Source organism: Protopterus annectens, chromosome 4.part0 (genome assembly GCF_019279795.1).
Source record: "Protopterus annectens isolate FY-2018-M chromosome 4.part0, PAN1.0, whole genome shotgun sequence".
NCBI classification, from domain to species: domain Eukaryota; kingdom Metazoa; phylum Chordata; order Ceratodontiformes; family Protopteridae; genus Protopterus; species Protopterus annectens.
The window spans coordinates 394,296,624-394,324,340 of record NC_056733.1 but is presented as its reverse complement, the minus strand read 5'-3'; the positions used below and the strand labels follow the sequence as shown (position 1 = coordinate 394,324,340).

The following is a 27,717-nucleotide window of genomic DNA, read 5'->3' as shown; positions in this document are numbered from 1 at the left end:
CGTAAAGCAAACATCTATCAAAGCATCAGCTCAGTCTGTCACATTTACAATGTGTCCTAATTACTACAGTAAAAACTTATACAACATTGTAAATAAACCGTTTTTCATATCATGTAGTATGCGCTGTAATGAGAAGCAAGTGTATAACCCTTAGCAATTACAGTGTGAATTAAACCATGCTTCCCATCTATCCCATTCCTGCATTTTAATAATTATTGGTTCATGCAACGAAGAAGGCAAGGCATACTGTCTGCAGCCGGACAGAACACATAAACTGCAATACAAGGACTGCAACCCGGACTGGTTTAGCAGTTTCAGTGAATGGGGAGAAAGCCGAGCCAAGAGGTTCTTGTTCTTTTTATGTTTACTCACTGCACTGGGTTACACATTTGCTTGCTAAGACGGACCCTCGACATAGTACTTGCCAGGTAACAAAGCATAGGGATGCATATACCTTCTGAACTGCTACAGTATTGATCTACCTTACCAATTTATCTGCCGTTTGCATCGAGATCCTCCACAGCACGTTAAAGTCCTGCAAAAAAAGTCTGTGTCGCTGAGCTTGCATGGCGCTTAATACCGGGCACATCAACGGCTAGCGAGGCTGTCAATCATCAGAAGCCCCACCCTTACCACTTTTGGCTAAAAACTCAAAGCAGGAGTTCGTGCAGGGTGCAGAGATAAAGGCAGGGTAGAGATTAGGACTCAAGGGCCCCAAGAGGATATGACTCGCTTACAGAAGGAGCTGCCACTCCACTCAGGAAGGAAGAGAAAATAAATTGACTGACCCTTTAATTACCCTTAATTGATGGAGCACACCAGCGTATGGCACTCCATGCCCGTAGGATAAGATAACTGATGTACTTGGAAGTGCAAACTGAGGAATAATGTGAACGGATAGTGTCCGACACTCCCACTTTCTAAATGTAATTTATTTGAACAGCAAGACTTCTGGATGACGGTAGTCATGCAGCCAGTGTTTGACAGGAGTCCTGCAAGTGCGATGGGGGAAAATCAAGGAAAGTTCTCCGCTCTTTGTCCTGTCATCCACAGGTTTCCATAATATTTTTTATGTACTAGACATATGACCTAATAGCTCTGGAGATGGGCAGGCAGGAACAGGCTCCTTTTCCTCACAGGAATCATGTGGAGCTGGTTTCGACAGGCACTAGCAGGAGTTGTTGACTTACTTGTTTTGGTCAGTTGAGCTCCGATCACAGCAAGGATACCATGGAATGCCCTGGGGCGTTCATCAAAAGGGCTACTAGTGGGCTTCTTGGACCTACGTTAAGCTTCTTGTTGGTAGTCTTGCAATGCAAAGGTAAGCTAGTCGAAAATTTTATTTAGATAGTGATCCCCTTCCCCATTGTCTTAATATCTGGGTGTATAATTACGAAAGTAAATGTTCTACTATGTAACCTTTAGTAGGGTTTGGCATTTGAAGAGGCACAGCAGGGGAAGACTTTCAGTAAATTATAGGAATTTTGCATCGTCTACCCACCACACACACACACACACACACACACACACACACACACACTCCTGTTGTACACAGAAAGCATTTCTGTTCTCTGTTTTATGCATGAACAGGTAGGTTGCCAGCTCTTTATGAACTGAATTTGAGTTCAGAGCAAACTAAATCAGTGTTAATCGCTATCAAAGTTCCACGCACTTTAGATCATTGTTTTACCAAATTAGAGGGTTCTGGTGAAGTTGGAAACTTTTGATGGCATATTGATCGGAGTAAGAGAAGCGCATTCCTTGATTTCATGATTTTCCTCCTTGACGAAGGAATAGAGTACCGTTAATTCAGTTGACTAAGTTTGAAAGAAACTCAAATCAGTCTCTTAAAATTGTATTTATATGCTTGCAAGACTAAGCAAATCATAAAAAAATTCCAAGACAGGTTCCCAGGTAGCCCATTTTCAGGAGACGTCACAGTTAATCTTCAAGTTCATGTTAGAGTGGGCCCTCCTGTTACAACCAACTGCTTCAAAAGTACATCAATAAATTAGATATGGAGTGTTTAACATGAGATGGGAAGCTGTGTTAAATAATGTTTATTTATCATAAGAAGTATGTATGAGTTTATGCCTTTTATTATAATGGAGTCCTATAAATGGGATATGTACACACACACACACACACACACACACACATATATATATATATATATATATATATATATATATATATATATATATATGTATGCATGTTTGTACAGTCTGTATTTGTTGGAACACTCCTGAACAAATGTACATTTATATATATTTATACAAAGACGGATAATATGTAGTCATAAACAGAGGCATAAACAAACAAGAAGATACTGGTACACCCTTTGAAGCCATGGACGGGCAGAGTAAAGGATATATACATTCTGCTGGAAAATGAGACATTATTTAGTAAAAGCCTAAGAACCTCAGACTAAGACACTGTCCAGTAATGACATAGTCTTGGATGGGCAATGCAGCGTTGTAGTACAAAAGTACAGGACAGTTCAGGGAATAAGAACTTTTTTCACACATTTTAGGTTCATGTGACAGATTTTCTGAAGTTTTCTCCCCAAATGAAGTGAAGGTGAAAGTCTAAGAATATGTTATACAGGTACATTTATGTTCAGGTAATAGGACTGTCGGACTCAGAAAGAAAAAAGAAAAACTGTCAGATTTGTAAAGGCTAAATGATTGTCTTTATTTGCTTGCAGCCTGTGTTTCTGAATGTAATATGCTGATTAAAAATGCAGAGTCAAATTCTGCATATAGTCAGACATCCTTGAGCATATAAGCAAACCAAGCAGCCAAACTGTGTTAAATAAAACTGATAAACAAAAAAGGGACACTATAAATTCCACAGCTCCACCAGAAGACCAAGCAAATCAGACATGCCAAGGAAAAGTTTGTACAAAATGTATTCCAGTCCAATTAATTGGATTGGAGTAAATTATATATAAAATGTCTTTGGTGTGTATGATTTTCTTGGTTTAATGGTGGATTTGCGGAGTTCGTCCTTGTGCATATCTTTGAGTAGACTGGATACATGAAGGCACAGATGAAGGCACATAAGTGAGTGATATTTGAACTTTCTTAAAAAATAAGCTTTGATATGGACAGTCAAAGTTTGTATACTTTTAACAGCTAGAAACAACTAATATGTAAAGCAGTACCTAAATCTGGACAGAGATTTTTTTTTTTACTTTCCAAGTGAGTTTATCATGATCTTGCAGACTGTTTCTTCGTGCCACAGTTTAAACATACTTCCGTTGATATATATGCTTATCATGGTCATGTAATAAACTGAACAGACAGAAAGGTGTTTAGCTAAGACAAAACAAGGGCCATTTAAAAGTAAAATGAGAGGTGGCGATGGTACACCATGATGGACAATTTTAAATGTTACTCCAATTCACTTAAAAAGTTAATAGAATGACAGGTTTTGCATTAGCATGCCTTTTCTGAATAGTAAGAAGCATAAAACTCTACTATCTGTCATTGTTGACTGACTGTAGTCCTCAAAGATTTACCAGAAAATCAAATTTTTTAGAAGGGACATGAAAAGATGTGAGACAAAATCAGGGTCTTTCATCAAAATTCTGGACAGCTGAGAGGTATATGTCATTCCAATGCCCTACTGTTGATTTTTATGTTATAATGTAGCAAATATCAGTTTTTCCATTAGTGGGCCTAGGGTTGGAGGGTGGTGTAATGGTTAAGGTGTTTACCTAAGAAGCACAAGGTGCAGGGTTTGATTCTCACAGGGGGTAATTGGCTAGGTTTAAAAATGGTTGGCTAGGCTTAAAAATGGTCCATGAGGGCAGCTAGCCTAGTAATAATCTATGAACCTGTGAATGGGCAGTTTTATACTCTATAGTGTTATTAATTTTTATTTGTACTCTATTTTGCCTCTTGCTGTTTCCCTTTCTGTGGTTGCCCCTGTTTTGTTATGATTCTCATAGTAAGGTGCATTTTTATAACACAACACAACGTATGTCCAGTCTTACATTTGCATATTTGATGCTCTTTACAAAAAAAAAAAAACAGGTATAGAGTTTTCTAAGTAGTTTATTATCAGTTATGCATAAGAGTGGGCAATAATGATAACAGGAAACATTGGAAATGTTTGACTTTATTTATTTATGTATTTATGGTATGCATGTGTGAAATGATTTTTAGAACGTTGTTTGATAACAATGTAATTAAGTAGTTTATTCATAGTGGCAACAGTCATGTTAAGAAACGTTTTGAGCACTTTTCTCTTAGCAAAATTTCTGTTATAATTTCGTAATGCTGCCCATGCAAGCAGCGTGTCACTGTGCAGCTTTAAATGGAATTCAGTCTACTGCCAATCATGAGCGGACAGGTGATCCGCTGTGGTGACCCCTAACGGGGAAAAGCTGAAAGAAGAAGAGGAAGTAGCATTTGCAGTAAAACATTTGCCTGCAGTGTAGCAATAAAGTACTTTAAGTCATTTGTTTGGGATCAGGTTTGAGGTGTGACAGACTGTACAACACCAACTGTTAGGCTAATGTGTCATTGGTTTAAACATTTTGGTATCTGTGCCAGTCTTTTATGGCACCATTTGTGCAGTTAATACTGCTGTGATGTTTGAAGTGTTCTTTCATATTTAGATGTACTTTATAGAGGTGATTTGTATCTATGTATTGCACCTTGCAGCCATTAACTTCATAGATAAATACTATCAGTTTACCAGTGTATAATCCCCCCAAAAAATGTCTGCAGGAAAAAATAGATATTTGGTTTTCCCCATCTCAATTGCTAAGTCAGACACAGTATGCAGTATGTTTTATTATTCTCATATAAGGCAAATAATATTTTAAACATTTATTAAGATGCAGTAACTATTGAAATGAAAATTGTAAGCACAACCATTTGTCTCATAAATGAATTACCTCCAGCCTTGGTACAGTTCTGTTTTAATGAAGACTACACAGGTGGCCGAGCGAGCTTGTAAAACCATGAAATGTGCATTATGTGATCCATATAGTTAAAGCATTTCTACACCACTCGCTTTTTCCAATAAAGATAAAATGTTTTACATGCAAAATGTGTCATATAATAAAGTATACTACAGTTTTCCTGTAATAAACTGAATTTGAGTAATGCATTCTGAATGTGTCCTTAAAAGTCAAGCAGTTAGTGTTCTGATCAGGCATTTCTTTACTACGTATGGTCACTTGAAATAGAAATGTGTTGAATTACTGCTTCAAAAGAGTCTCACCAGCATTTTTGTATCTCACTTCCACTGTAGAGTTATGCCTAACAATCAAAATGTTTCCTTATCAGTTACCATGAGTAATACTGATCTGAACAATGTAGAAAAGGCTAGTGTACTACAGGGGTAGCAACAGACTGAGACTTAGTGTCATTTATTTATTTATTTTACATTTGTTAACTGGGCTCTGAGTGAGAGGAAGACATTTTCATTAGAGACCTGGGGAGAAAAGTTCCAAGATTTATAGCAGCATAATAAGTTATACTGATTGCAGTGTTTGTATCAATAAGTTCAAAACAAAGAATTAGTGCAGCAGGATGTTTGTGTATGTTTGTTTGTGTGTGTGTGTGTGTGTGTGTGTGTGTGTGTGTGTGTGTGTGTGTGTGTGTGTATGTATGAGACAAAAGGGTTGAACACTGAAAACATTACAATGTTAGCTACTTCATGGGGTAAGAAAAGTGTAGCAGGCCAGAAATGCAGTTCCCTAGTATGTGTATGACTGTATACAACAGATTGTATCATTTAGAGGCATATTAAGGCTGAAACAGTCCAAGATCCTTGCCAGGTGGGATACAGGCTGTGATTGTGTGAACCTTGTACATGTTGATAAAATGGACCTTGCTGTTGTAGACTTTATGTTTTTACATGGTCATGTGAGAGTGTTAATAGTTCAAGGCAGGAAAACCACTTTACTCAGATGAGACATCAGAGAGGCACAGAGGGATATAAGAAAGTGATTTATACATAAATACTAAGCCAACACTCTGCAGACTGTTGCAAGCCTAGCCAGTAACTAGAGATCAGAATCAAACCCAGTACCTTGTATCAACCATTATGCCAGCCTTTCCCGTGAAGCTTAAAAAGGGGAAGAAAAGATTCTTAGATGTATATCTGTCAGTGTCTTGTGTTCGGATGCCTTTTGGGTATACTGCAGTTTCTGTTGTTTTAATACTTAGTTGAGCAAAAGTGAGAACACACAAAGCAATGAAGAGGTAACTTAGGATCCACTAATATTCTGCATTCCAAATGTTTTATCTTGCAAAAGTGTTGTAAATGCTGTCAAAAATAACGTACGGTTTCAGGAGACTCTACCCATCAACTTATGCTTAACTAGACAGAAGAGGCAAACCTACTATTTCTTGATGTCATGGACAATTGCTTAAATTATGTTTTTTTGTTTATCCTCTTCCAGAGGACAGAAGTCCTATGTACGAAGCTCTTTCACCCACACCTCTGCCACATCACTAATTCTGTGACTGCCATATGTCGGATGGAGATAGCAAAGAAAGTAATTCATACCCTGATTGGTCCAATATGAGTCTTCCGCTTATAAGTGGTATTAGTCTGTTAGTGGAAAGTGTGAAACTGAACTGACCGTGCTGTAGTAAAGTATGAATGTTATAACCAATAAAAAGAGAAAAGCAGCACACAAGCAGGCCCAGGTGTCCACAGTACAAAAACCCCACAAAATCCACCAAGAAAAGCAATGGAGAAACTGAGAAAGTTCTTTTAGCATGAATGTTATGTTTCTGAGTGCTGAAACTACTGAATGAAGTAGATATGCAAATTGCAATCTAATAGGGTCAATTAAAACATGTAGGATTCCTCAAATAAATGTATAATAAATCCAGTACAGAGGTTTGATAGCAGAAAGCTTGTGTCATACTTGGCCATTTAGAAGAACTTGTAAATTTCAGAAAAGTACACGCGTTCCCAGAATGCATGCGGTTTATGTTTGCAAGCATGTATAAGAAATTGCGTTATTTTGTTTTGTGTGTGTGCGTGTGTGTGCGTTTTTAAGCTCCGATGTTCAAAGTAAGTCTCTTTCCACCCCATCTCTTTATTGTTTTCACTCGGAGATCACTACTTTTTGGAGAAAAAGCAGTCCTTAACAGGCAATGTAATGTCTGTCTCTTCTACATTCATCAAAGTGCTGTAAACGTGGACCACCTGGAGCATGCTAATAGCAAGTATGTAAATCTTGCTTTGCAAGGAAAACAGCAACAAAACTCTTAGAAAATTCAGTTTCAGTTCAAGCCAGCTTGTTTGAGCAAATAAATATGGATTGAGACTTGAGCTCCTCAGACTAGGCAAGTGAAAGTATAACTCTTGGGTACTTCATTGTGTGTGGGTCTTTATGACGTGTAGAGTGTGATGTACTGGTATGGTCCTGGGCTGGGAAGTGCTGAGAGAGCAAAATGCTGGTGAGAGGTTGAGAGCTTGGAATGTACTGGGACATCCGAGTAGTCATATTGAAATATTGGGGGTTAGAGGCACATTCCTCTCAAATATGTTCATTTTTTTAAATCAAGGATTTTAATTTCTTTTTAAGTATGTACTATGGTTTTGCACTATGATGTTTCATGACTTGGCAGGTGAACATAAGGAGCTGTGCGTCACTTAGAGCTGTGTCACATGGCATATACTTAAATATATTTTTTTGCTACATTTATTTTTTTTGTTTACATGTTTGCTTGCTTTATGAAGTAAAATGTATATTTAAGTTCAATATTACTGGTGAAGTTAATGGCATTAATATTTGTGATGTAATGAAAATGAACTTTTATGTAACCATGGTTGTAGGAGTTGCATTCAGTGATGTAATTGTTTTAACTCTACCATTTTGACAAATTAGGTTTGTTTACTTATGATTTAGCAAACTACGTTTCATGACTCAGGTATATCTCAGCAGAATATTTATTCATTTTCAGTTTTTGGTTTATCAAGGTAAGATGCAGTAGGAGCCTAGGAGCTGGGAGGAGCCTAGGAGCTGGGGCATGTTTCTGCAAACAGAAAATGCTGTTTGCTGGCATGAAAAGGAAGTTTGTATAACATGCATAAGTAAATCCTAATGAAGCAGAAAAAAATCATTTTGACCTGGATCTGAGAAATTACAACTGTCATTCATAAAGTATGCCAGTGACCTATCCACTTTTGCTGTAAAAGTTGCCAAAGGTTTAAGGTTACATTTTTATAGGAAAGTTCAAAGATGACATTATAAAACTTGTACCATTTTGAGACTGCTACTGTAGAGTAAAGATGCACGCTAAAGGCTTTTCTGGGTTAATTTGAATCATCATAATGCAGGTTACTGTAAGCTGTTTTTTTTCTTTTCATTGTGAAATGTAAGTCAAAACCTCCCAAAAATAAAAACGATATTTTTGTAAGGGGGAGCAAGCTCTCTGCTATTTTACCTATCTGTATTGCAGATATCTATCTATTTATATATGTGTGTGTGTGTGTGTGTGTGTGTGTGTGTGTGTGTGTGTGTGTGTGTGTGTGTATGTATAAATATATATATAACTACATAAATATGTAAAAAAATATATAAACATATATGTGTGTGTATATATATATATATATATATATATATATATATATATATATATATATATATATACACACACACACACACACACACATATAAAACCATTTCAGACAGCAGGGAAGATACCCAGTTCTGTGCATCCTAGTTCCACATAAATAAGTTACGCTGCTTTTAACAAAGAACAATAAAGACAGTATGACAAATAGCCACTCAAAGAAACTGCTCTTTTCTGCATGTAGGACAACCATATGCCTCATTTCTTGGAAGGTGAAAGTTCTGTAATCCAGGTTGAAAACATGAATTACTGATGGAAGGTATGCTGTGTAAGAACTGAGCAGATGCGTAAAGGTGGCAGTACATTGTTGTGCTGTGCAGGAAAGAAACATGAAACTTTTTTATTGCAAGTTGGGTACTTAGTGACTCAGGTCTTCTGTTACAACATCAAGCAGAAGCAGACATGTTTACAAACATTGTTAATGTAGGTAAGCAAAAACGGAATTTGGTGAAAGCCTAGATTTGTCACACATACTTAGCTTGACTGATGTTTGCCCGAGAGTCACATATATGACGTGTCAGGTTACCTTAGATAGTGTCTTTTGAGATAGTATAAAGAGCTATCCTGGTAAATGTTCTTGCTGTCAAAGGAAAGTTGTAGACTCACAGACAAGTTTCTTAGAGAATTGTATATGCCTTTAGCTGAATCTGAGTTATTCCATCAAAAAAATTACCTTCTTCCAGTCTTGCCTTATGAATGCCAGTCAGGTAGATTGCAGTATGCTAGCTGTAAACTAATAGTCTTCACTTCTAAGTCTTTATCTTGCATTTTCCCTACAATTTTACATATTGTACAAGTACCATGGATGTTTCTAGAATGGAAATACCAGAACTGTGTGGCATCCTTTTTTGTATTGTTTCCTTGTAGGTTGCCTAACATCCATTCTGCTAGTGGCAGTACATTTCTCTTCCAAGAGAAAACTATATAGAATGAGGGGACGATACCTGCCAACAAGCAGTTGTAACTGCTGTGAAAGCTTATTAGCAACGCTAGATAATGCAGCAGCTGGTGTGTGTGTTAGGTAGGTGCTGTAGGAGATGACAAACAGTTCCTGTCCTTAAATGTTAAAGCAATGCATTTCTTTGATTTCCTTATTTCCATGTCATATGTTTTAGAAGAGTTTACTTGCATCACTTTGAGACTTTTGATCTTCCTGTAATGTTATTCAAACTCCTGTTATAGCCATGATGACAGGCTGCATGTATATGATCAGGGGGTTGGTTGGCTTGCATAAAAGTAAACTGCTGTTGTTGGAGATCAAATGTAGCACCAACCTCTTAAGTCCATTTACTGATTAAGGCATTATACAGCAGATACATATCAAGGTTGATGTCCTTCCTGGTCTGATGACAGCATTTTAGTTGTGCATGCATTTAGTCTCAATAACCGAGAATGGTATATCATACTGGCTCAGATGACACCCCGTGAATCTGCAGCCTTGCTTTGAATGTTTATAAAGGCATGTGTTCATTATACAATGAGCATTCAAAATGATTACATGCTAGTGAAGTTGCTGTCATATCTTTTGGGCAATCTGCATTTCTTTTGCTGACAGACTATTTTAATTTCATGTCATTAGCTGATTAAGAAAATGTACATGCTGTATTTTTAATTCCAGACACCATTCCCTTCTTCTTGTAAAGTATATTTTGTGCTTTCGATTGCCCACGTTCCTTATGTTTTTCCATAGCATTGTGTCAGGTGTAAGTGATATCTGTTGCTGAATCCCATACTTATACTGCTGTGCCTGCCAAAAATGAGGAATATCCTGCCTAGCAAAGCTGCAGCCCTTCAGTGGCAGTCAGTAGAAACCCAAAGCACTAAGCACTGTCATTGTCAACAATGAGCATATGGTAGAATGTGCAGTGCTAAACAAACTGTTAATTGTCAGGATGAAGACATCCACTCACTTCCTCAGGAAGAGACTCTACTTGTATCATACTTGCCCAATCATAATTCTTCCAGGGGGGATGTTGCTTATTTGATGCTGCTGACTCCACTTGTTTTTCGACTAACTCTAAGCTTAGGGAAGCATGTGAAACATTTTTTTTTTTTTACTTTATTGGTGGTAACATTTTTCTTCTGAGGGGCAATGGCCCTGAAATAAGAACTATAAAATTAAGGGATGGCGTGAGTTGTGAAGTCTTCCCGTACAGAGGAGCAAGATAGCCAGCTGGCCCTGCTTTTTCTTGTTTCGCTCTACTTTGTTTTCCCGAGACAGGTGCAAACATTAAGTTCACATGCCACAATAATTTGTACTTCAGCTTTTAGTTCTGACCACATTTTCTGTGGGAATTATGGTTTAGGTAAGCAGACTGTTAATCCAAGGTGTAAACTTGTATTACAGGGTAGTTTTTGGCACAGTTTTCATATTTTATAGCATATATTCATCTATTGTTGCATTTTACTTCTGTATCACATGCTCAGTATTTGTTTGTTGTGTGATGTGTGTAGTTTTATTAGATGTTATATATTATGTGTATTGCCTTATTAAAACATAGAGATTTTCTTCCCAGACCTCCATTGGAAATAAGCCTTGTCCCAGTTTGATAGCTATACAACCAAAACAAATAAAAATAATTTTACAAAAAAAAAATCTTTCTTCCTTAGGTAGCAAATGCTTTGTATTAATCAGACTATCATTTGGAATGTTTGAAAGTAGTTTGATTTGCTCACATAATAGAGTCATGGCTGAAAATGGCCTTTGTGCTCAAGTTCATTTGCCTAAAATAAACATAAAATCATTTGATGAAGATGTCACTGAAGCACCCTGAGGGCAATTCCTTTTGTTTTTTCTTTCACAGAGTCTTTACTCCTTTGGCTTGAACACTGCAAAAGCAAAAAAGTGTGTTTCTGCAGTGCTAGCAGTCCATATTTTGGAAAAAAAAACAACAACTGAGAGTTCAAAAGATTTGCCAGGATAGTGATGTCTGAGCACTCAGACAAGAGGAATGTGTACTTGATTCAAAACTGACTTCTAATGGAAACTAGACAAAAACTATACACATCAAATTCTGACTGAGCATGGCTTTCTCATCATAGGTCAAAGAACATGTGCCGCCTAACTCAACATTATCATTGTATATCTTGCAGTTTAAAGGATGAAAAAAGATTTATAGCTGCCCTGGTCTGCATAAATATAGCTGCCCAACATTTTTCCAGTTCCCTCAAATGTACATAAGGAGAAAGAGTGAGTGGATGCAGGGTGGAGGGTTTGGGGAGAAGAGGCAAGTCTTGGTTAAACAACAAACTAGAAGTAAAATTAAAATAGTTACACAGAGGTACAGCCATTTATTGTGTCTTATATTTCCTTATCCAGAGTTGCCATGCTGTTGTCTTATGCATCTTCACCTATTGGATTTTGTCTGAAAGTGGTACCTGTTAGTTGTTAGTGAATTCAGTTTCAGAGAATGTGTAAGCACAGGTAACTGTTTAACTACATAAGTTAATATATATCCTGTCTCAGATTCCAGGTACAGCCATGGAATATGAACATAAAGCAGTGAGAAGGACCATAAAATATAAAATCAATTATTTAGGCTTAGCTGTATCATCTGGGCAGACATGGTGAACATTAGATCTCATAGATTTGCTCCTTTTCTGAGTACATCCCCCAAAGAGTTAAGTATATTGTAGAGTAGAAGCAGAAAGAAATTAATTTAACCAGAAAAAATGTCGAGGCGTCAGTAGGTCTTAAGAAATATAAAAGTAAATTGCATGTGCAGTTGACACCATGACTGGGCCTTCGTTTTTAACCTGATGTATAAAATTTCAGGAAGTCTTGTACTATGTGTTGTTTTACATGTAATTTCAGAGCAATTATGCTAAATAGATTGATTATTAAACATTTTCTACGGCCTGATGAATGTATTTTCCCCTTTGTGTATTTCTGTTGATTTGTTTGAGTGTGTGGTATTTCGACAATGTAATTGCTTTTGCTTATGAAAGCATTTATATTGAGCAGCCTTTACTGTCTCCACTTGTTCCCCTGCTTAGTAAACTGAATGTGTCAGCAGTAAGAGATGTTTTGAAATCAGAATGTAGACAATGTTTTGGATCATGTTAGTTGCCTGGTGCAGTAGATATATTTGAGATTGATAGTTGATTATTTATTCTTAAAGTGGCAGAGTGGGTTTTGTAGTTTTCTAGACCCATGATGTTGCTTTAACCTTGTTGTTTGTTTGATTAGGGTATTTTAAACAGATTTTGTATGCCCTCAGCTGTTTTACAAGCTGTTTATTAGCCTTTTCTTTTTCACTTAGCTAGTCCCAAAGGACAAACTCTAATAGGGCTCAAAGACTTGGGTGAAATAATTAAACACCAGAGACCAGATGTAAAAGGGAACATCTTAACAAGTTTTCTCTTGCAACTTCATATTTTCCCAGATTTTCAGAGAAAAAGTATAACAGCTGGATACTGAAAAAATCTACAACACAAAGTAATGCCATTTCATGTTGGTATAAAGCTATGAGTTTACAAAATCTTTCTGCTGTTTATCTAGAAGCTTAAAGCAAGAGGGTTAAAACTATAAAGGTAATATTGAGTCGTGTCTTTTTCTCCTTGTTTTTATTACATCTTTATCCTCTCACATAGTGTGCATTTCTGCTGAAATTCATTATGCTGGTCCACGCTTCTAGACCAGGCACAAAAAGGAATACTAGTTCCGTGTTTTCCTTACACAGTTTGTAATGGATGGTGCTCTTAATTTTATCAATTGTTATTGGACATAAGTTGGTTACCCTTGTACCACTGACATATTTTAAATGTTTTTTTAAGTATATATGTTCATTAAATACCCACTTTTCGGGAATGTTTATAGGCCTAAACTGATAGTGCAATGAATCAAATTAAAAGTTAATATAAAACATATGTATGTGGTATAGTAAAGCCTGTGTTATAATGCAGCTAGTATGAGTGTGGGAAGGTGAATTTTAAAAGTGATTATTTTGTTTTAAATGATTAAGAATTCGTCCAGCATGCAGGTAGCTCAAAAGTGAGGAAGAAATGTAATTGCATGTCTTTTGACACATTGTGTCACTTTAATGGGCTTGATAATTCAGATAGCAGACCCTGAATTAAGAAATAATCCACTACAGTAGCTTTTTATAGTGTAGCTGTCAGACTTTAAAGTTTAGATTATTTTCTTAAATTAATAAACTCCATGAAATGCTTTCTAAGTTTTATTTGCTTTGCAAAAGTGTTCTGTGAAGTCTTTTATTGCTAGAAGGAAAAGAAAAGCACTTAGAAAGGTGGTGTAGAAGAACAGTAGCTAATTGTTTCCTGTACATATTGATGTGGCCTTACTCAGCGAGCCCTTACCCAACTTAGAGGATTTAATTTCATTTTATACAATAGCTCTTGGCTTTGCTTTCTTTAAAGGGTAAGTAATACATGCATGTTAACAGCTCAGCATACTCTGAGGAGTTAATGCACAGGTCACAAGTAAAAGGAAGCATTTTTAACTGGCAAGGCAATTATATGACAAGACCAGTACAATGTTTAAGTCTGCCTACAGGCTGTGATACTGTCCTTGTAGCTTTGCAGATCCTGTCATGCAGAGGGTTGTGAGTATCTAAGATGACCTGCTCTTGCGTTTTGGTGAGCATCACCCCAGTCCCCATCAGATGACTCCGAGGACCAGAGTTTTCTTGTCCAGGTGGTGATATAGAGTTGCACTTTACAGGCCCTAGTTCATATGTGCTGTGAGACCCTGTCTTGCTATGAGCATAAATGATATGCATCAGTCCACAGAATGTCGTTATCATATTTTCAGGGTTACGACATGTCCCTCTTTATGCCGGACAGTCCCTAATCGGACAGCTGTGCCCTGCAAAAACCCATGAAAAATTACAATGTCCTGAAATTTTAGGGTAAAAAACGTATGTTCATAGATTCTGCTAAGAATTGTGTAAAATACTTATTTTTATATTTAAAACAGCAAAAGTAACTCAGCTTCTGCAACAGTAAGTTTTTATTTAGTAAAAAAGAGAAGTCCAGTCCATTGGATTTATTTTAGGCTGTGAATCCCTCAGCAAAATTTCACATTTTTCCATAAGAAATCCCCACTTTGGGCATTTGAAAAGATGGTATCTCTATCATGTCTCTTAATGAAATAATATTTTGAGTTAACCTTGGCTTCTTCTTATTGTGACTTAGCCCTAGTCTGTGCTTTAATCAAAGACACCAAACTCCTTGTGTTGATATTAAAGTCAGTTTTAGATACTTTGAAAGAGATTTTTTTTAATCTTATGAGCCCCACGTGCAGCTGTAGTTTACATCTACATCTATTATTAAATAAATAAATAATAAAAATGAACATCTCCTGCTATAGTTAAACTAATCTTCTCTCATTAATGAAGTTTGTACAGTAGAAGCATTTAAACATGAGCTTTGAACCAATACATCCCCTTAACTGATGACTGCGCTTTACTGACCGTTTACGCACCATTTGGTAATACCTTGCCAGAAGCATGTAAGGCAGAGACACTGCTAAACTGCAGTGACTAACCTAAGTAAGAGTGCAGCTAGAACTAAAAAAGAGGTGCATTCCTTCAGCAGTGTACCTTTTAACAAAGATTATGCTGTCTGCCTGTCTGTCTGCCTGTCTGCAGTTTGACTATTCTCTGGGTACAGCCACACTGCAGACCAATAGGAATACTATTAACTCCCAAACTACCAACCTGAGGCAATAGCATCAAAGCAGTCTGTCTTCCAGTCGGAGGCAGCAGGCAATTTAGAACACTAAATACATATTTCCTTTATTATTTTATTTTTCATTTTTGTTTTCTTTTTTAATGTCCTTACATAATGATTTGATTTGTTTCATACTTTGAATGCAAACATAGTAGGTACTGGGGCTAAACATGAGGTTGTTGATACAGTGAAACTGAAAGCCTCAAAGCCACTGATAGTGGAAATTGTGAAAGTGAGATGCTGTTGCACTGGAATTTCATAGACTGTCAATGAATACTTTATGAAGAACATGATAAGACTTGTTCATGGATACTCCAGTAGAAAGATGAAAGTGTGAATAGCAAATGTTTTGTTTGACATTTGGAGGAAGGTGATTGCCAGCATGTGTCAGATTTTTTAGTAGCAACGAATCCTGTCTTTATTGAAGAAAACTTAAGTTTTGTCCTTTACCTTCTCCTGCAGCTTCAGCCGTATTTGCAGTTTGTAGATGTAACAAACCGAACCTTTTGAGCTGTGTTCCATTCAGCTTTTCCTCCTTCATTCTGAACTGCAGTACTAGGAAATCTCTTATTTATACATGTTAAACATACAGAATTAGACACTTTTAAAATATATTGAAGGTCTTTTGCTCACATTTCTTATCTGAATCACAGCTTGAATGTTGTGAGAATATTAATATAAATTATGCCAAGAGGAATGTAAGCTTTACATTAATTTTAAAATGAAAGTGTATAAAATTTAACTTGGGCTACTTACATATAACTATACCAATTCTTACATTAGGGCTAGACTTTCTGCACTACCAAAGCAGAGAATTATTTCATTTTTCTGAATGATGGCCAGTTAAACGTGTAGGTTTGCTGAGTTAATGCATTGTCTAATTTTGCTTCACAGTTTGGAAATCATCTTTTTATACTTTTTTTGGCTTCATATGATATATGCACCTTCTCACAGGAAGAAATTAAAGGGAGAACAGCCATATTTTGACTCAGGAATGGGGTTTGCTCCCATCATGAAATTAGAAACCCAAAAGCCTTGAAGAAATTAAAGGTGGATGAGTTTGTCAATTTTTTGCAGAGCATGATCTAAAAACTAAATGCAGTAGTTGTACAGAATTATTGTTTGTACAGTTTTACTTACTCTGCCAGGTCTGTGTCTGTTGACCTTTCACAAATAATAACAAAAAGACTGCCAAATGATTTGTACTGCCACATAAACATATTGTAGTTTTGAAAAACAAAGATTTATGAAGGTAAAGCTCCTGGAAAGCCAATGCCTCAGACAAAAGGTATCTTGGGATAAAAGGTATGCTGTATGGAAATAAGTGAAACAAAAAGGTTACTTACACGTACTGCAAGCTCACAGTTCTGTTATTTTACTAATAAGCTCATTCAGGGAATTTGGACTAGGTTTTCAGTGACCAAAATGCAAAAAGGTGACCCCCAATATTGAAGCATGTAGTAGCACATTCAGAACTCTGTTGAATACTGTTATGTGTGGCAATTAATTACAGCATTACTGACTAAGATTACACAGATATCCACTTCACTGTTGGGGAAAAAACTTTCAATTTCATAATCTTGGTTAATGTAAGAAATTATAATACTGGAAGACAAAGTGTCCCACGTAACATATAACTTAACTGTGTTTGATTTCTGCAGCGGAATGAGTTTCAGCCTTAAACAGATTGGGTTGGGGATTTCTACCTGAATAGCCACTCTGTTTCTGTGAAGACGCAGTCTTACTAGTTTTGTGGTGGTTAAATGCACCCTGAGAATTTATTGTCATTTTTTTTCTAGCATATAGCAGATACAGGTGATTTCTAACTGATGGCATTTCAGTTTTTTTATCTTCAGTTGGAACTGGTTTTAAAGTTTTGCTGTCTCTCCACTTGCAGCACACCTCAAAATCAAATTATTCTACTGAAAAAAACTGTTCATTGCATGAAAAGGAAAAAATGCCCACTGATCAGTTCTTGTGTGAACTATTTAGAAAAGCTGAAATAGTATGTCTTTAGACAATAAGGACAGTGTCAGTCTATGAGTAACATTACTTGTAGTTGTATCTTTCAGCTTTTCCCGGTTAGGGGTCGCCACAGCGGAACTCCGGTCCGCTAATGATTGGCAATAGATTTTTACATACAGAGTTGCCAGCCCTGATGCACAACCTTCAACGAAGGTAGGCCCATTCACGCATGTCTCCACACAGAAGATGGTCTAGCTGAGAATCGAACAGGACGTCTTACTGTGAGGCAACAACGCTACTGCAGCACCACCACCGCTATGAGTAACATTACTAAATAATAAAAAGCTACCCACAAAAAAAGCTTGATATAAGTAAACCTCAGAATTTCTTCAGCAACATAGAATTAAAACTGGTTTCTTAAAGTCAGTTCAGATTCAACATACAGCAAATTCACAGGTATAGTAACTTAACTCTAATGCATAAACCAGGTTATAGAAATGACCATAAAAATATAAAGGGCAAACTTCAGTTCATTTATTGTAGCTACTTGAGGTTGGAATGCTAGATTAGTTCATCTTCAGAAAATACCATCCACATCACTATGCCCAGTAGGAGCAGCCACCACAGATACTAACATCCACACACCAGTATACTTGGTAGTACTCAAGAGCAGCCACCACAGATAGTTACATCTACATGCCATTGTGTTCAGTAGTACCAAGAAGTGGCAACCACAGATAGCAACAACCACATACCACTAATACTTGGTAATACTGAAGAGCAGCCACCACAGATACTAACATCCACACACCAGTATAATTGGTAGTACTCAGGAGCACCCACCACAGATGCTGACATCCACACACCACTATACTCAGTAGTACTGAGGAGCAGCCACCATAGATACTAATGTTCACATGCCTCTAATACCCGGTAGTACTGAGGAGCAGTCACCACAGATACTAACATCTACACACCACTATACTCAGTAGTACTGAGGGGCAGCCACCACAGATACTAACATCAACACACCAGTATACTTGGTAGTTGATAGGAACAGACACCAAAGACAGTTACATCTACATGCCACTGTATTCAGTAGTACCAAGGAGTAGCCACCACAGATAGCAACATCTGCACACCACTAATACTCGGTAGTACTGAGGAGCAACAACCACAGATACTAACATCCACGTAGCACTATAGCTGGTAGTACTGATGAGCAGCCACCACAGATACTGGTATCCACACACTAGTGTACTTGGTAGTACTCAGGAGCAGCCAGCACAGACAGTTACATCTATATGCCATTGTACTCATTAGTACTGAGGAGTTGCCACTACAGATACAGTGTGTTCTGAAAGGGGTATTTGATGCAAATTTAGCAACTTTTTTTAAACAAGAAAGATCTTTATTAAATTAAAACGTTTTTATTAAATTAGCCCTTATGACATAGGCAATCATACATATATATATAAAGGAAACCAAGCCATATTGACATAATGTTAGTTGCAAGCATTGTACATCACAAACTATATTGACATAATTTTAGCTGCAAATATTATGCATCACTTATGCATCACTTATAATCTACCCAATTATTGTCAGTCAAACATTACATAGCTCAGGTAAATCCTGCCTTCTTTTAAACCTCATTCCTCCCCTGTATGTATTGTTCCCAAAATTCCCATTTTTTTCTATGTAATTTCCCCTTATCCTTTTCTAAAGATCCCAATTCCAGTTGCTTTATCTCTGTTACGATATTCACAATTTCTAGTATTCCTGGTTTAGACTTTGATTTCTATTTTCTAGTAGTTGCTTTTTTTGGAAGCCACCATAGTTAGACTCAGCAACGCGGTGGTACAGCGGTAGCACTGTTGCCTCACAGCAAGTGGTTCTCCTGATCGATTCACAGCTGGAGTGCCTTCTGTGTGGAGTCTGCATGTCCTCCCCACAATCGAGTGGCCTCCAAAAGACATGCTTGAATGGGTGTGTCTTCGCTGAAGGTTGGGCGTCGGGCTGGCAACTCGGCACCATAAAAAGAAATCTACTGCCAATCATTAGTGGACCAGAGTTCCGCTGTGGTGACCCCTAACCGGGAAAAGCTGAAAAGGCAAACAAGGCCTTACTATGTCTAGGAAATTCTGTTTCTGTATCATAGCTCAGAAAAATCATTTCCCCTAGATACACCAATTTGCTCACCCAGTATCTCTGATAGAGTAGTCTGCAGGGAATCTTCAAAGTCTGCCAGCTCATTACACTCCCAGAAAAAATGTTCCCAATTGCCTGTTTCTTCCCCATCACACCTCTAACATTTGCTGTCTACCTGAGGAAAAATTCTCTGGAGTCTGCCTGGGGTATAAAAACACCCATGTGAACATTTAGAAGCAACAATCCTAAATCTTCTAGATTTTCATGCGTATTTGGGAGACATACATATACCCCTCATTGTTTCTTTGTGATTTGCTTATCCTATCTCTCTCTTCCCAATCCTTTCTAACTAAGCTCCTATGATTGATTCTTGTAGTTATCATGCAATATTTTATATGCTCTACTAATTATTCCTCTTTTAACAGCAGCTTTTGTTCTAGAGTCTATTAAAATGTTACCAGTGCTGGCCTTTCTTTTAAGACCCCCCCCTCCCACCATTTCTTTCTCTTTGCCTATATAAATTCTTGGCATGTTTCCATTCTATTATCTTTCCCTTTCTAGTTGGTTACTCCCAATACCTTGGTTCCTTTGCCAGTTTTCTCCAATAAATTCAAGCGGCTTCTTGCCTGTTGTCTGTATCCCTAATTGCAGTCATCCCTATTGATATAATCTCCTTTTTCCATTCCTGTGTTGGCTTAGTTCTTAGAATACTTACTGCTACTTTATGAATATAATATTCTGTATGATTATTGTTATTCTCCTTAAAGATCTGCATCCAAAATCCCAGTCTCTCGTTGTTTCTTGAGCTGCTCTTCTCGTTTCATCATCATCCCTTTCTACACTGAATTATAGGTTTCTGCTTGTGCTATGTATAGGAGCCTTAACTTTCTAGCTCTGAAATCCTCCTTCAAATCTGGTAATCCCAATCCACCCTGTTGTATTGGAAGAATCATCATATCCCACTTTGCTTTTGCCCTCTTAACCTCCCAGATAAAATCCTTCAGTTCTTTATTAATTGCTATCCACAACTTTTCCACTGGTTGAAAAACATTTGCCTGACCTATGTATAAACCTAAAGTTGCTAAAAGCATTTTAACTGCTTGCATCTTACTATCCATATGCATATAACAGAGCTTCTAATTTATCAGTTTTTGTATTTTTTTTGTTTCCACATTTCCTTATCTGCTGTGCTGGTATCATTTTAATCCATACGCCTAAGTACTTCCTTTTATCATGTCCCCATAAGTATGGATATTGCTGAACCAGTTTGTGTATGGGTACATCATTTACAGCTTTTGCCTTTGCTTGAGTTTCATTAATTTTGTACCCTGAAAATATTTGAAATTGTCTCAATATGTTCCACAACACTGAAATGTTCTTTTTCCTGTTTTTATCAGGTATAAAATCATCTGTAAATAGAGCCAGCTTTTCTTGACTACCATACCAATTATATCCTTGCATTTCTAAGTCCCTTATTTTCTTTGCCATTGGTTCTAAATATAATGAAATAATAAAGGGGAAAGAGGACACCCCTGCCTGATTTCTCTGTTCAAGCAGAAATTGTGAGCGAGGAACACACCTACTTTAATTTTTGCCTCATATTCCTTATATATCCTCCTAATCAACCTTATAATTTTACCAGGGAATGCAAATGCTTCCATTGCTGTGCTCATAAAGTCCCAAATTACTGTACCAAATGCTTTCTCTGTATCAAGACACACCAACATCTGTGGTATTTTCTTACAATCTGCTTCCCTCTAGATCATCAATGTTCTGTTAATGTTGTCAAATGTTTGCCTCCCCTCCACAAAACCACATCATCATCATCATCATCATCATCCCCTTTTTCCCATTTACATGGGGTCGGGGTATCGTATTAACTGTCGCCAACTCCCTCGATTCAGTGCCACACTCCTGCCTTCTTCAACACTCATGCCTGACTGTCGCAGATCTTCTTTCACACAATCCATCCACCTCTTTGCTGGATGCCCTCGCTTCCTCTTACCTTCTTCCTGTCTGTCCCAAATCTCCCTCACCAGATTGTCTTCTGCTTTTCTACACATGTGCCCATACCATCGTAATCTGTTTTCTTTGATCTTTTCTGCAATTGGAGCTACTTTGGCTTCTGCTCTTATGTCCTCATTTCTTCGCCTGTCCCGCAGTGTGCATCCTACCACCTTTCTCAGGCACTTCATTTCCATCACCTCTGGCTTCTTCAACTGTTCTGCCTTTACTGCCCAGGTTTCTGTACCATACAGTAGTACTGGTTGCACCACTGGCTTGTACACCTTACTTTTCAGCTTCTTTTCTGTCGTATACTACACCTGATACTCTATGCCAGTTGGCTGCAGCTCCTCTGATTCTAGCTTTGACCTCTTCATTCAGACTACCCTTCTCCTCCACCACCCTTCCCAGATACTTGAAGCTGTTCCGCTATCTTCCCATCTATCTCTATTCTCAGCTTCTTCTGATTTCCCCAATCTGCTGCCATTACCACTGTCTTATCTGTGCTTAGTTTCATCCCATGTGTCTTCAGATTTGCATTCCATTCTCCTATCCTTTGCTGAAGTTCTAGTTCAGAGTCTGCCTGTACTGCCACATTGTCTGCATACAGCAGCTTTGTTGCTCTGACCCCTCCAACCTGTTTGCTGATGTAGTCCATTACCAGTATGAACAGCAGTGGGCTCAGAGCTGAACCCTTGTGTAAACCCACTCCCACTGGGAACCCCTCAGTGAGGCCAAACACTGTTCGTACTTGAGTCACTGGGTCCTTGTACATAGCCTGTACTAATTCTACCAATGTTTCTGGGACTTCAAACCACCACAGTACTGCCCAGATCAGCTTTCTTGGGACCTTGTCATATGCTTTCTCCAAATCTAGGAAAGCCCAGTTTGACTCTCTCCTCTTCTCTAGTTTCTTCTCAAGTATCTGTCTCAATGCAAACATCGGGTCAATTGTGCTGCATCCTGATCTGAATCCGAACTGTTCATCTCCCATCTTAAATTCTACTATTCTGCTTGTCCGTTTATCAATCACCCTCTCCAGAACTTTCGTGCAATGTGGTAGGAGTTTGATGCCTCTGTACTGTCCACAGTTGTAGATGTCCCCTTTGTTCTTGTACACTGGCATGAGTATGCTTATTCTCCAGTCATCTGGAATACGTCTTTCTCTCCACACTGCAATTAGTACCCTCAGGAGCCATTTCTCCCCTAGCTCACCCAGCATCTTTATCATATCTGCTGTGACCTCATCTGAGCCAGCTGCTTTCCCTGACTTCATTTTCCTTAGTGCTGCTCTTACTTCTTCTAAGCTGGGCTCCTCTTCTACTCTCATTGTAGGCTGTTTCTGGGGCAGTACCGCTTCTGTGGGGTTTTCTTCATCCAGAAGCTGCTGGAAATACCCCTTCCATCTGCCTTTGATGTCCTGTGGGCTGGTAAGCAGGTTGTTGCTGGAATCCCTTATGAAGGGTGTCTGACTATCTTCTTTATCTTTCTGTCTTTGCCTTGCAACCTGGTATAGTTTATTTGTGCCCCTTACTGAATCACTTTCCAGAAGCTGATAGAGTGCCTCTGATGCCCTATTCTTTGCTATTGCAACTTCTTTCTTAGTTTCTTTGTTAGCCAACCAGTAGTCCTTCCTAGCTTGGTCAGTCTTTTCAATCTCCCACTTCTTCCTGCACTCCTTCTTTCTTTTGATTACTTCCTGCACTTCTGCATTCCACCACCAGCTTTCCTTATGTACCTTATTTCCATACCTGGTTCAGCCACATATCATTTCTGTAGTCTTAACACATGCTGTTTTAGGCACTGCCACTGTTCTTCAACTCCACCCATTTCCTCTTCTTCTTGGGGAGCTAGACCCCTGAGTAATTCCTTGAACTGCTGTACTTTCTCTACAGTCAACTTCCAGGTCTTCAGCCTGGTCTCTGTTGACCTTAGAGCCTTCTCTGACCACTGCTTGCAGATGATTGTGGCAATTACTGGTTTATGCTGTGAACCGACTGTTTCACTGGGGATGACTTTGCAATCATGGATTCTACCCCAGTGCCTTTTCCTTACTAGGAGGAAGTCTACCTGAGTTGCATGTTGGCTACTCTTGTATGTGATCTTGTATGTGATCTTGTGACTGTAACTTGTAACTTTTGACAGAGAGAGGAAATGTGGAATTCCTGGACTGACCTGTTTATAAGGATTGAGACAAGGTAGGCAATGCTCTTGGGTGCTATTTTAAAGTACTCACTTGGAAGGTCATCAGCTAAAGAAGAGCATGGCTTGAGTTTAAGGGTAGTTCTATATAGGATGAGGGAACAGGTTTGAAGGTAAAAGTGATTGTGATGATAAGAGGCTGGTGGGCAGGGTTAGGATTAGATGTTGGGGAATCCTTGGTTAGAGATGTTATATTATCTATGAAATAAGAACTGAACTGTATTGGGGTTTTGAGTGATGCATTATTGGGAAAGTGGTTAGGGGTGAATTTATGGCAGGGAAGCAAGATTTCCTTAATGACTTTTCAGATGTTTTTCAGAAAAAGTTAGAAACTATACTCAGTTATACTAAGGGGCATCCATTTCAGATAGCTACATCCACATGCCACTGTGCTTAGCAGAACTAAGGATCAGCCACCTCCCCAAATGTAATAACATCCACAAGCTGCTGTATGCAGTGCTACTGAAGGGCAACCACTGACCAGCAGATAACAATATGCACATGTTGCTATACTCACTGGTGGAACTGAGGATAAGCCAACTACAATGGTAACAGCCACACACAACTGTACTCAGCAGTACCAAGCAGCTGTCACCTCATATAGTTACATCCATGCACCATTGTACTTAGTAGTACTAAGAAGCAGCCTCCACAGATAGTAACATCCACTCACCACTATACTTCATAGTACTGAGGAACACCCACCTTACTACAAGTAATATCATCCACACACTGCTATATTTAGTAGCACTGAGGTGCAGCTACTTCCCAACAGTTTACAATAACCACATATGACTGTACTCAATATTCCTGAGGAGCAGCCATCACAGATAGTAACATCCACACACCCATCACTGTGTTCAGTATTTCTGAGGAGCAGTCACCACAGATGGCAACGTCCACACCACTTTACTCAGTAGTACAGAGGAGCAGCCACCACAGATAGTAACATGCAAACACTACTGTACTCAGTAATATTGAGGAGCAGCCACCACAGAGAGAAACATCCACCACCAGCACAGATAGTAATATCCAAACACCACTGTATTTGTTAATCCTGAGGTGCAGCTACCTCAGATAATAATAGCCACACACCATAGATTGTAACACCTACACACCCATTGTACTCAGTGAGAAAGAGGAGAAGCCACTATAAAAAAGTTACATCCATACACATCTGTACTCAGTAATAATGAGGAGGAGCCACTACTGAAAGCAACCACACACCACTGTACTGAGCAGTACTAAGTAGCAGCTGCCACAGACAAGAACATTTATTTTATTTATTTATTTATTTAGTTAGTTATTTATTTATTTTACATTTGTTGACCAGGCTGGTCTAACTGGATATATGTCCATTTTCAGTAGAGGCCCGGGGAGATAAGCTACGAGGAAACAAACAAAATCACATATACAAAAATGAATGTATACAATGAACATTGCAGGTGCAGTACAGAGAATAATCAAAAATGTCATCTACACACCTACATGTACACACTGCTGTCCTCAACAGAAGTGAGGAGCAGCCATCGCCCCACTGATAATAGCATTCATACACTACTAAGGGGCAGCCACTGTCAAAGTGATAACAATACTGACTTATCATTGTGCTCATTTGTACTGAGGATTCATCTAACTCAGGTAGTAATATCCACACACTGCTGTACTTAGCTGTACTGAGAAGCAGTCACCTTGGATACTAATATCCACATGCCAGTATCCTCTGTACTGAGTAGCTGCCATGCGGCCATATGTAATAGCAGCCATATGCAATTATACTCTATGGTAGTAAGTAGCAGCCTCTGCCCTACAGATAACATCCACACACCACTATACTCATTAGTACTGAGGAGAAACCATTGCCCCACAGATATCAAAACTGTAAAAGTGCTGTAGTTTGTAGTATGGATAATACCACCACAAACTGTTATATTCGGTAGTACTGAGGGATAGCCGCCCTCCCACATATAACACCATCACACACTGTTATACTTAGCAGTACTGTGGAGCAGCCACCCTCCCACAGATAACACCACCACACACTGTTATACTCAGAAATACTAAGGGACAACCACCCTTTCACAGGTAACACCACCACACACTGTCATACTCAGTAGTACTGAGAGACAGCCACCCTCCTACAAATACCACCACACACCATTATACTCAGTAGAACTGAGACAGCCACCATCCCTCAGAGATAACACCACCACACACTGTCATACTCAGCAGTATTGTGGAGCAGCCACCCTCCCACAGATAACACCACCACACACCATTATACTCAGTAGTACTGAGACAGCCACCATCCCTCAGAGATAACACCACCACACACTGTCATACTCAGCAGTATTGAGGAGCAGCCACCCTCCCACAGATAACACCACCACACACTGTTATACTCAGAAATACTAAGGGACAACCACCCTTTCACAGGTAACACCACCACACACTGTCATACTCAGTAGTACTGAGAGACAGCCACCCTCCTACAAATACCACCACACACCATTATACTCAGTAGAACTGAGACAGCCACCATCCCTCAGAGATAACACCACCACACACTGTCATACTCAGCAGTATTGAGGAGCAGCCACCCTCCCACAGATAACACCACCACACACCGTTATTATACTCAGTAGAACTGAGACAGCCACCATCCCTCAGAGATAACACCACCACACACTGTCATACTCAGCAGTATTGAGGAGCAGCTACCCTCCCACAGATAACACCACCACACACCGTTATTATACTCAGTAGAACTGAGACAGCCACCATCCCTCAGAGATAACACCACCACACACTGTCATACTCAGCAGTATTGAGGAGCAGCCACCCTCCCACAGATAACACCACCACACACCGTTATTATACTCAGTAGTACTTAGGAGCAGCTGCCACCTCCACATTAGCATCCACACTCTTTTGTATTATTCAGAAATGAACAGCCACCACCAAAACAAGTACAAATAATAATTCAGTTACCTGCTAACATCTTCAAGAACAATGCTATTTTACCTGATTTGCAAAATTAGATGTGCTGCTAAACTGAATAATTGTGTCGAAAAAACAATATATATAAGGACCACCTAGGCAAGTAGTTTTATTGATCTTTGTGAAATGGGCAAGTGTGCATGCCCTTCTCAGACCTTTTTTTTTTTTTTTTGCTTTTAATCTATTTTCTCTTTTTATTTATTTATTTTTTGTTATACCAGTGTAATATGATATGATAGCAGGCATGCTTGCAAAGGGACAGTGACATATCATTTATTATGAAAATGTGTCAGTCTGGAATGTACTGAAAAAATAAATCATTTTCAACTTTTTTTCTCTTTAATATCAGTATTTTGACCACTAAGAATGTAGAAAATTACAGATATCTGATTGGCATGAGAAAAAGTGTTGTTTTGAAGATATAATAGCTCTATTATATGCTGAAACCTTTAAAAATCTGCTCATGAGCAGTTTTCTTGAGGATAGCAGTGATTACTTCCAGAATGACAAATCATAATGTTTTTCATCTATAATCCCATGTATTAATTGGAAACATGTCTTAGAGGCACAGAGATATAAATTTATTGGCAGATTAGATTAAGGTGACCCACCCTGTCTCCATTTTAGAGAAATGCTCTATTTCTTGCATGTAACCTATTCTATCATCCTGTCTCATTCTGGTTAAGAATGCACACCTACTGAGTTTTCCTTATAGATTGCTTCTAACCTGTGTGAAACATGCTACATGGCCAGCACTGACTATAGCCCTACTGCTCTGTGTACCTGTAGTATAGGTGTTACAGCTAGCATGCAGCTTACTCAGTTTCCACATCAGCAATTTTGTCTGCCATTCAGAATATCTTCCATGTCACTGCCTTGTCCTTTTATGACCTTTGGGAAGATCTTCATTTAAAGATTCTTTCAGGTGAGTTTTGTTGTTTTTCCAGATAAACGAAAATACCACTTGTGGTCATTTTAGTTCAGCATTGCCTGGTGTTGTCACAAGGACAGGCAATTTCAATTGCAGTTTTAGAAAGATGACTTGCTAAATGAAAAGTAACTGATGTTTTGCAAGTCATATTTTATT

The 27,717-nt window shown here is 38.4% G+C and overlaps 1 protein-coding gene across 1 annotated transcript in view; it reads left to right on the top strand.

Annotated features, from left to right (window-relative positions):
- Positions 1-405: 405 nt before the first annotated feature.
- The window catches only part of TMEM132C (transmembrane protein 132C), a 2,628,872-nt gene continuing 2,601,560 nt past the window's right edge, over positions 406-27,717 (top strand). Inside the window, exon 1 of the mRNA XM_044068345.1 lies at positions 406-1,321. Coding sequence (XP_043924280.1) covers positions 1,231-1,321 — 91 coding nt within the window. The 5' untranslated portion in view covers positions 406-1,230. The remainder of the gene's footprint in view (positions 1,322-27,717) is intronic.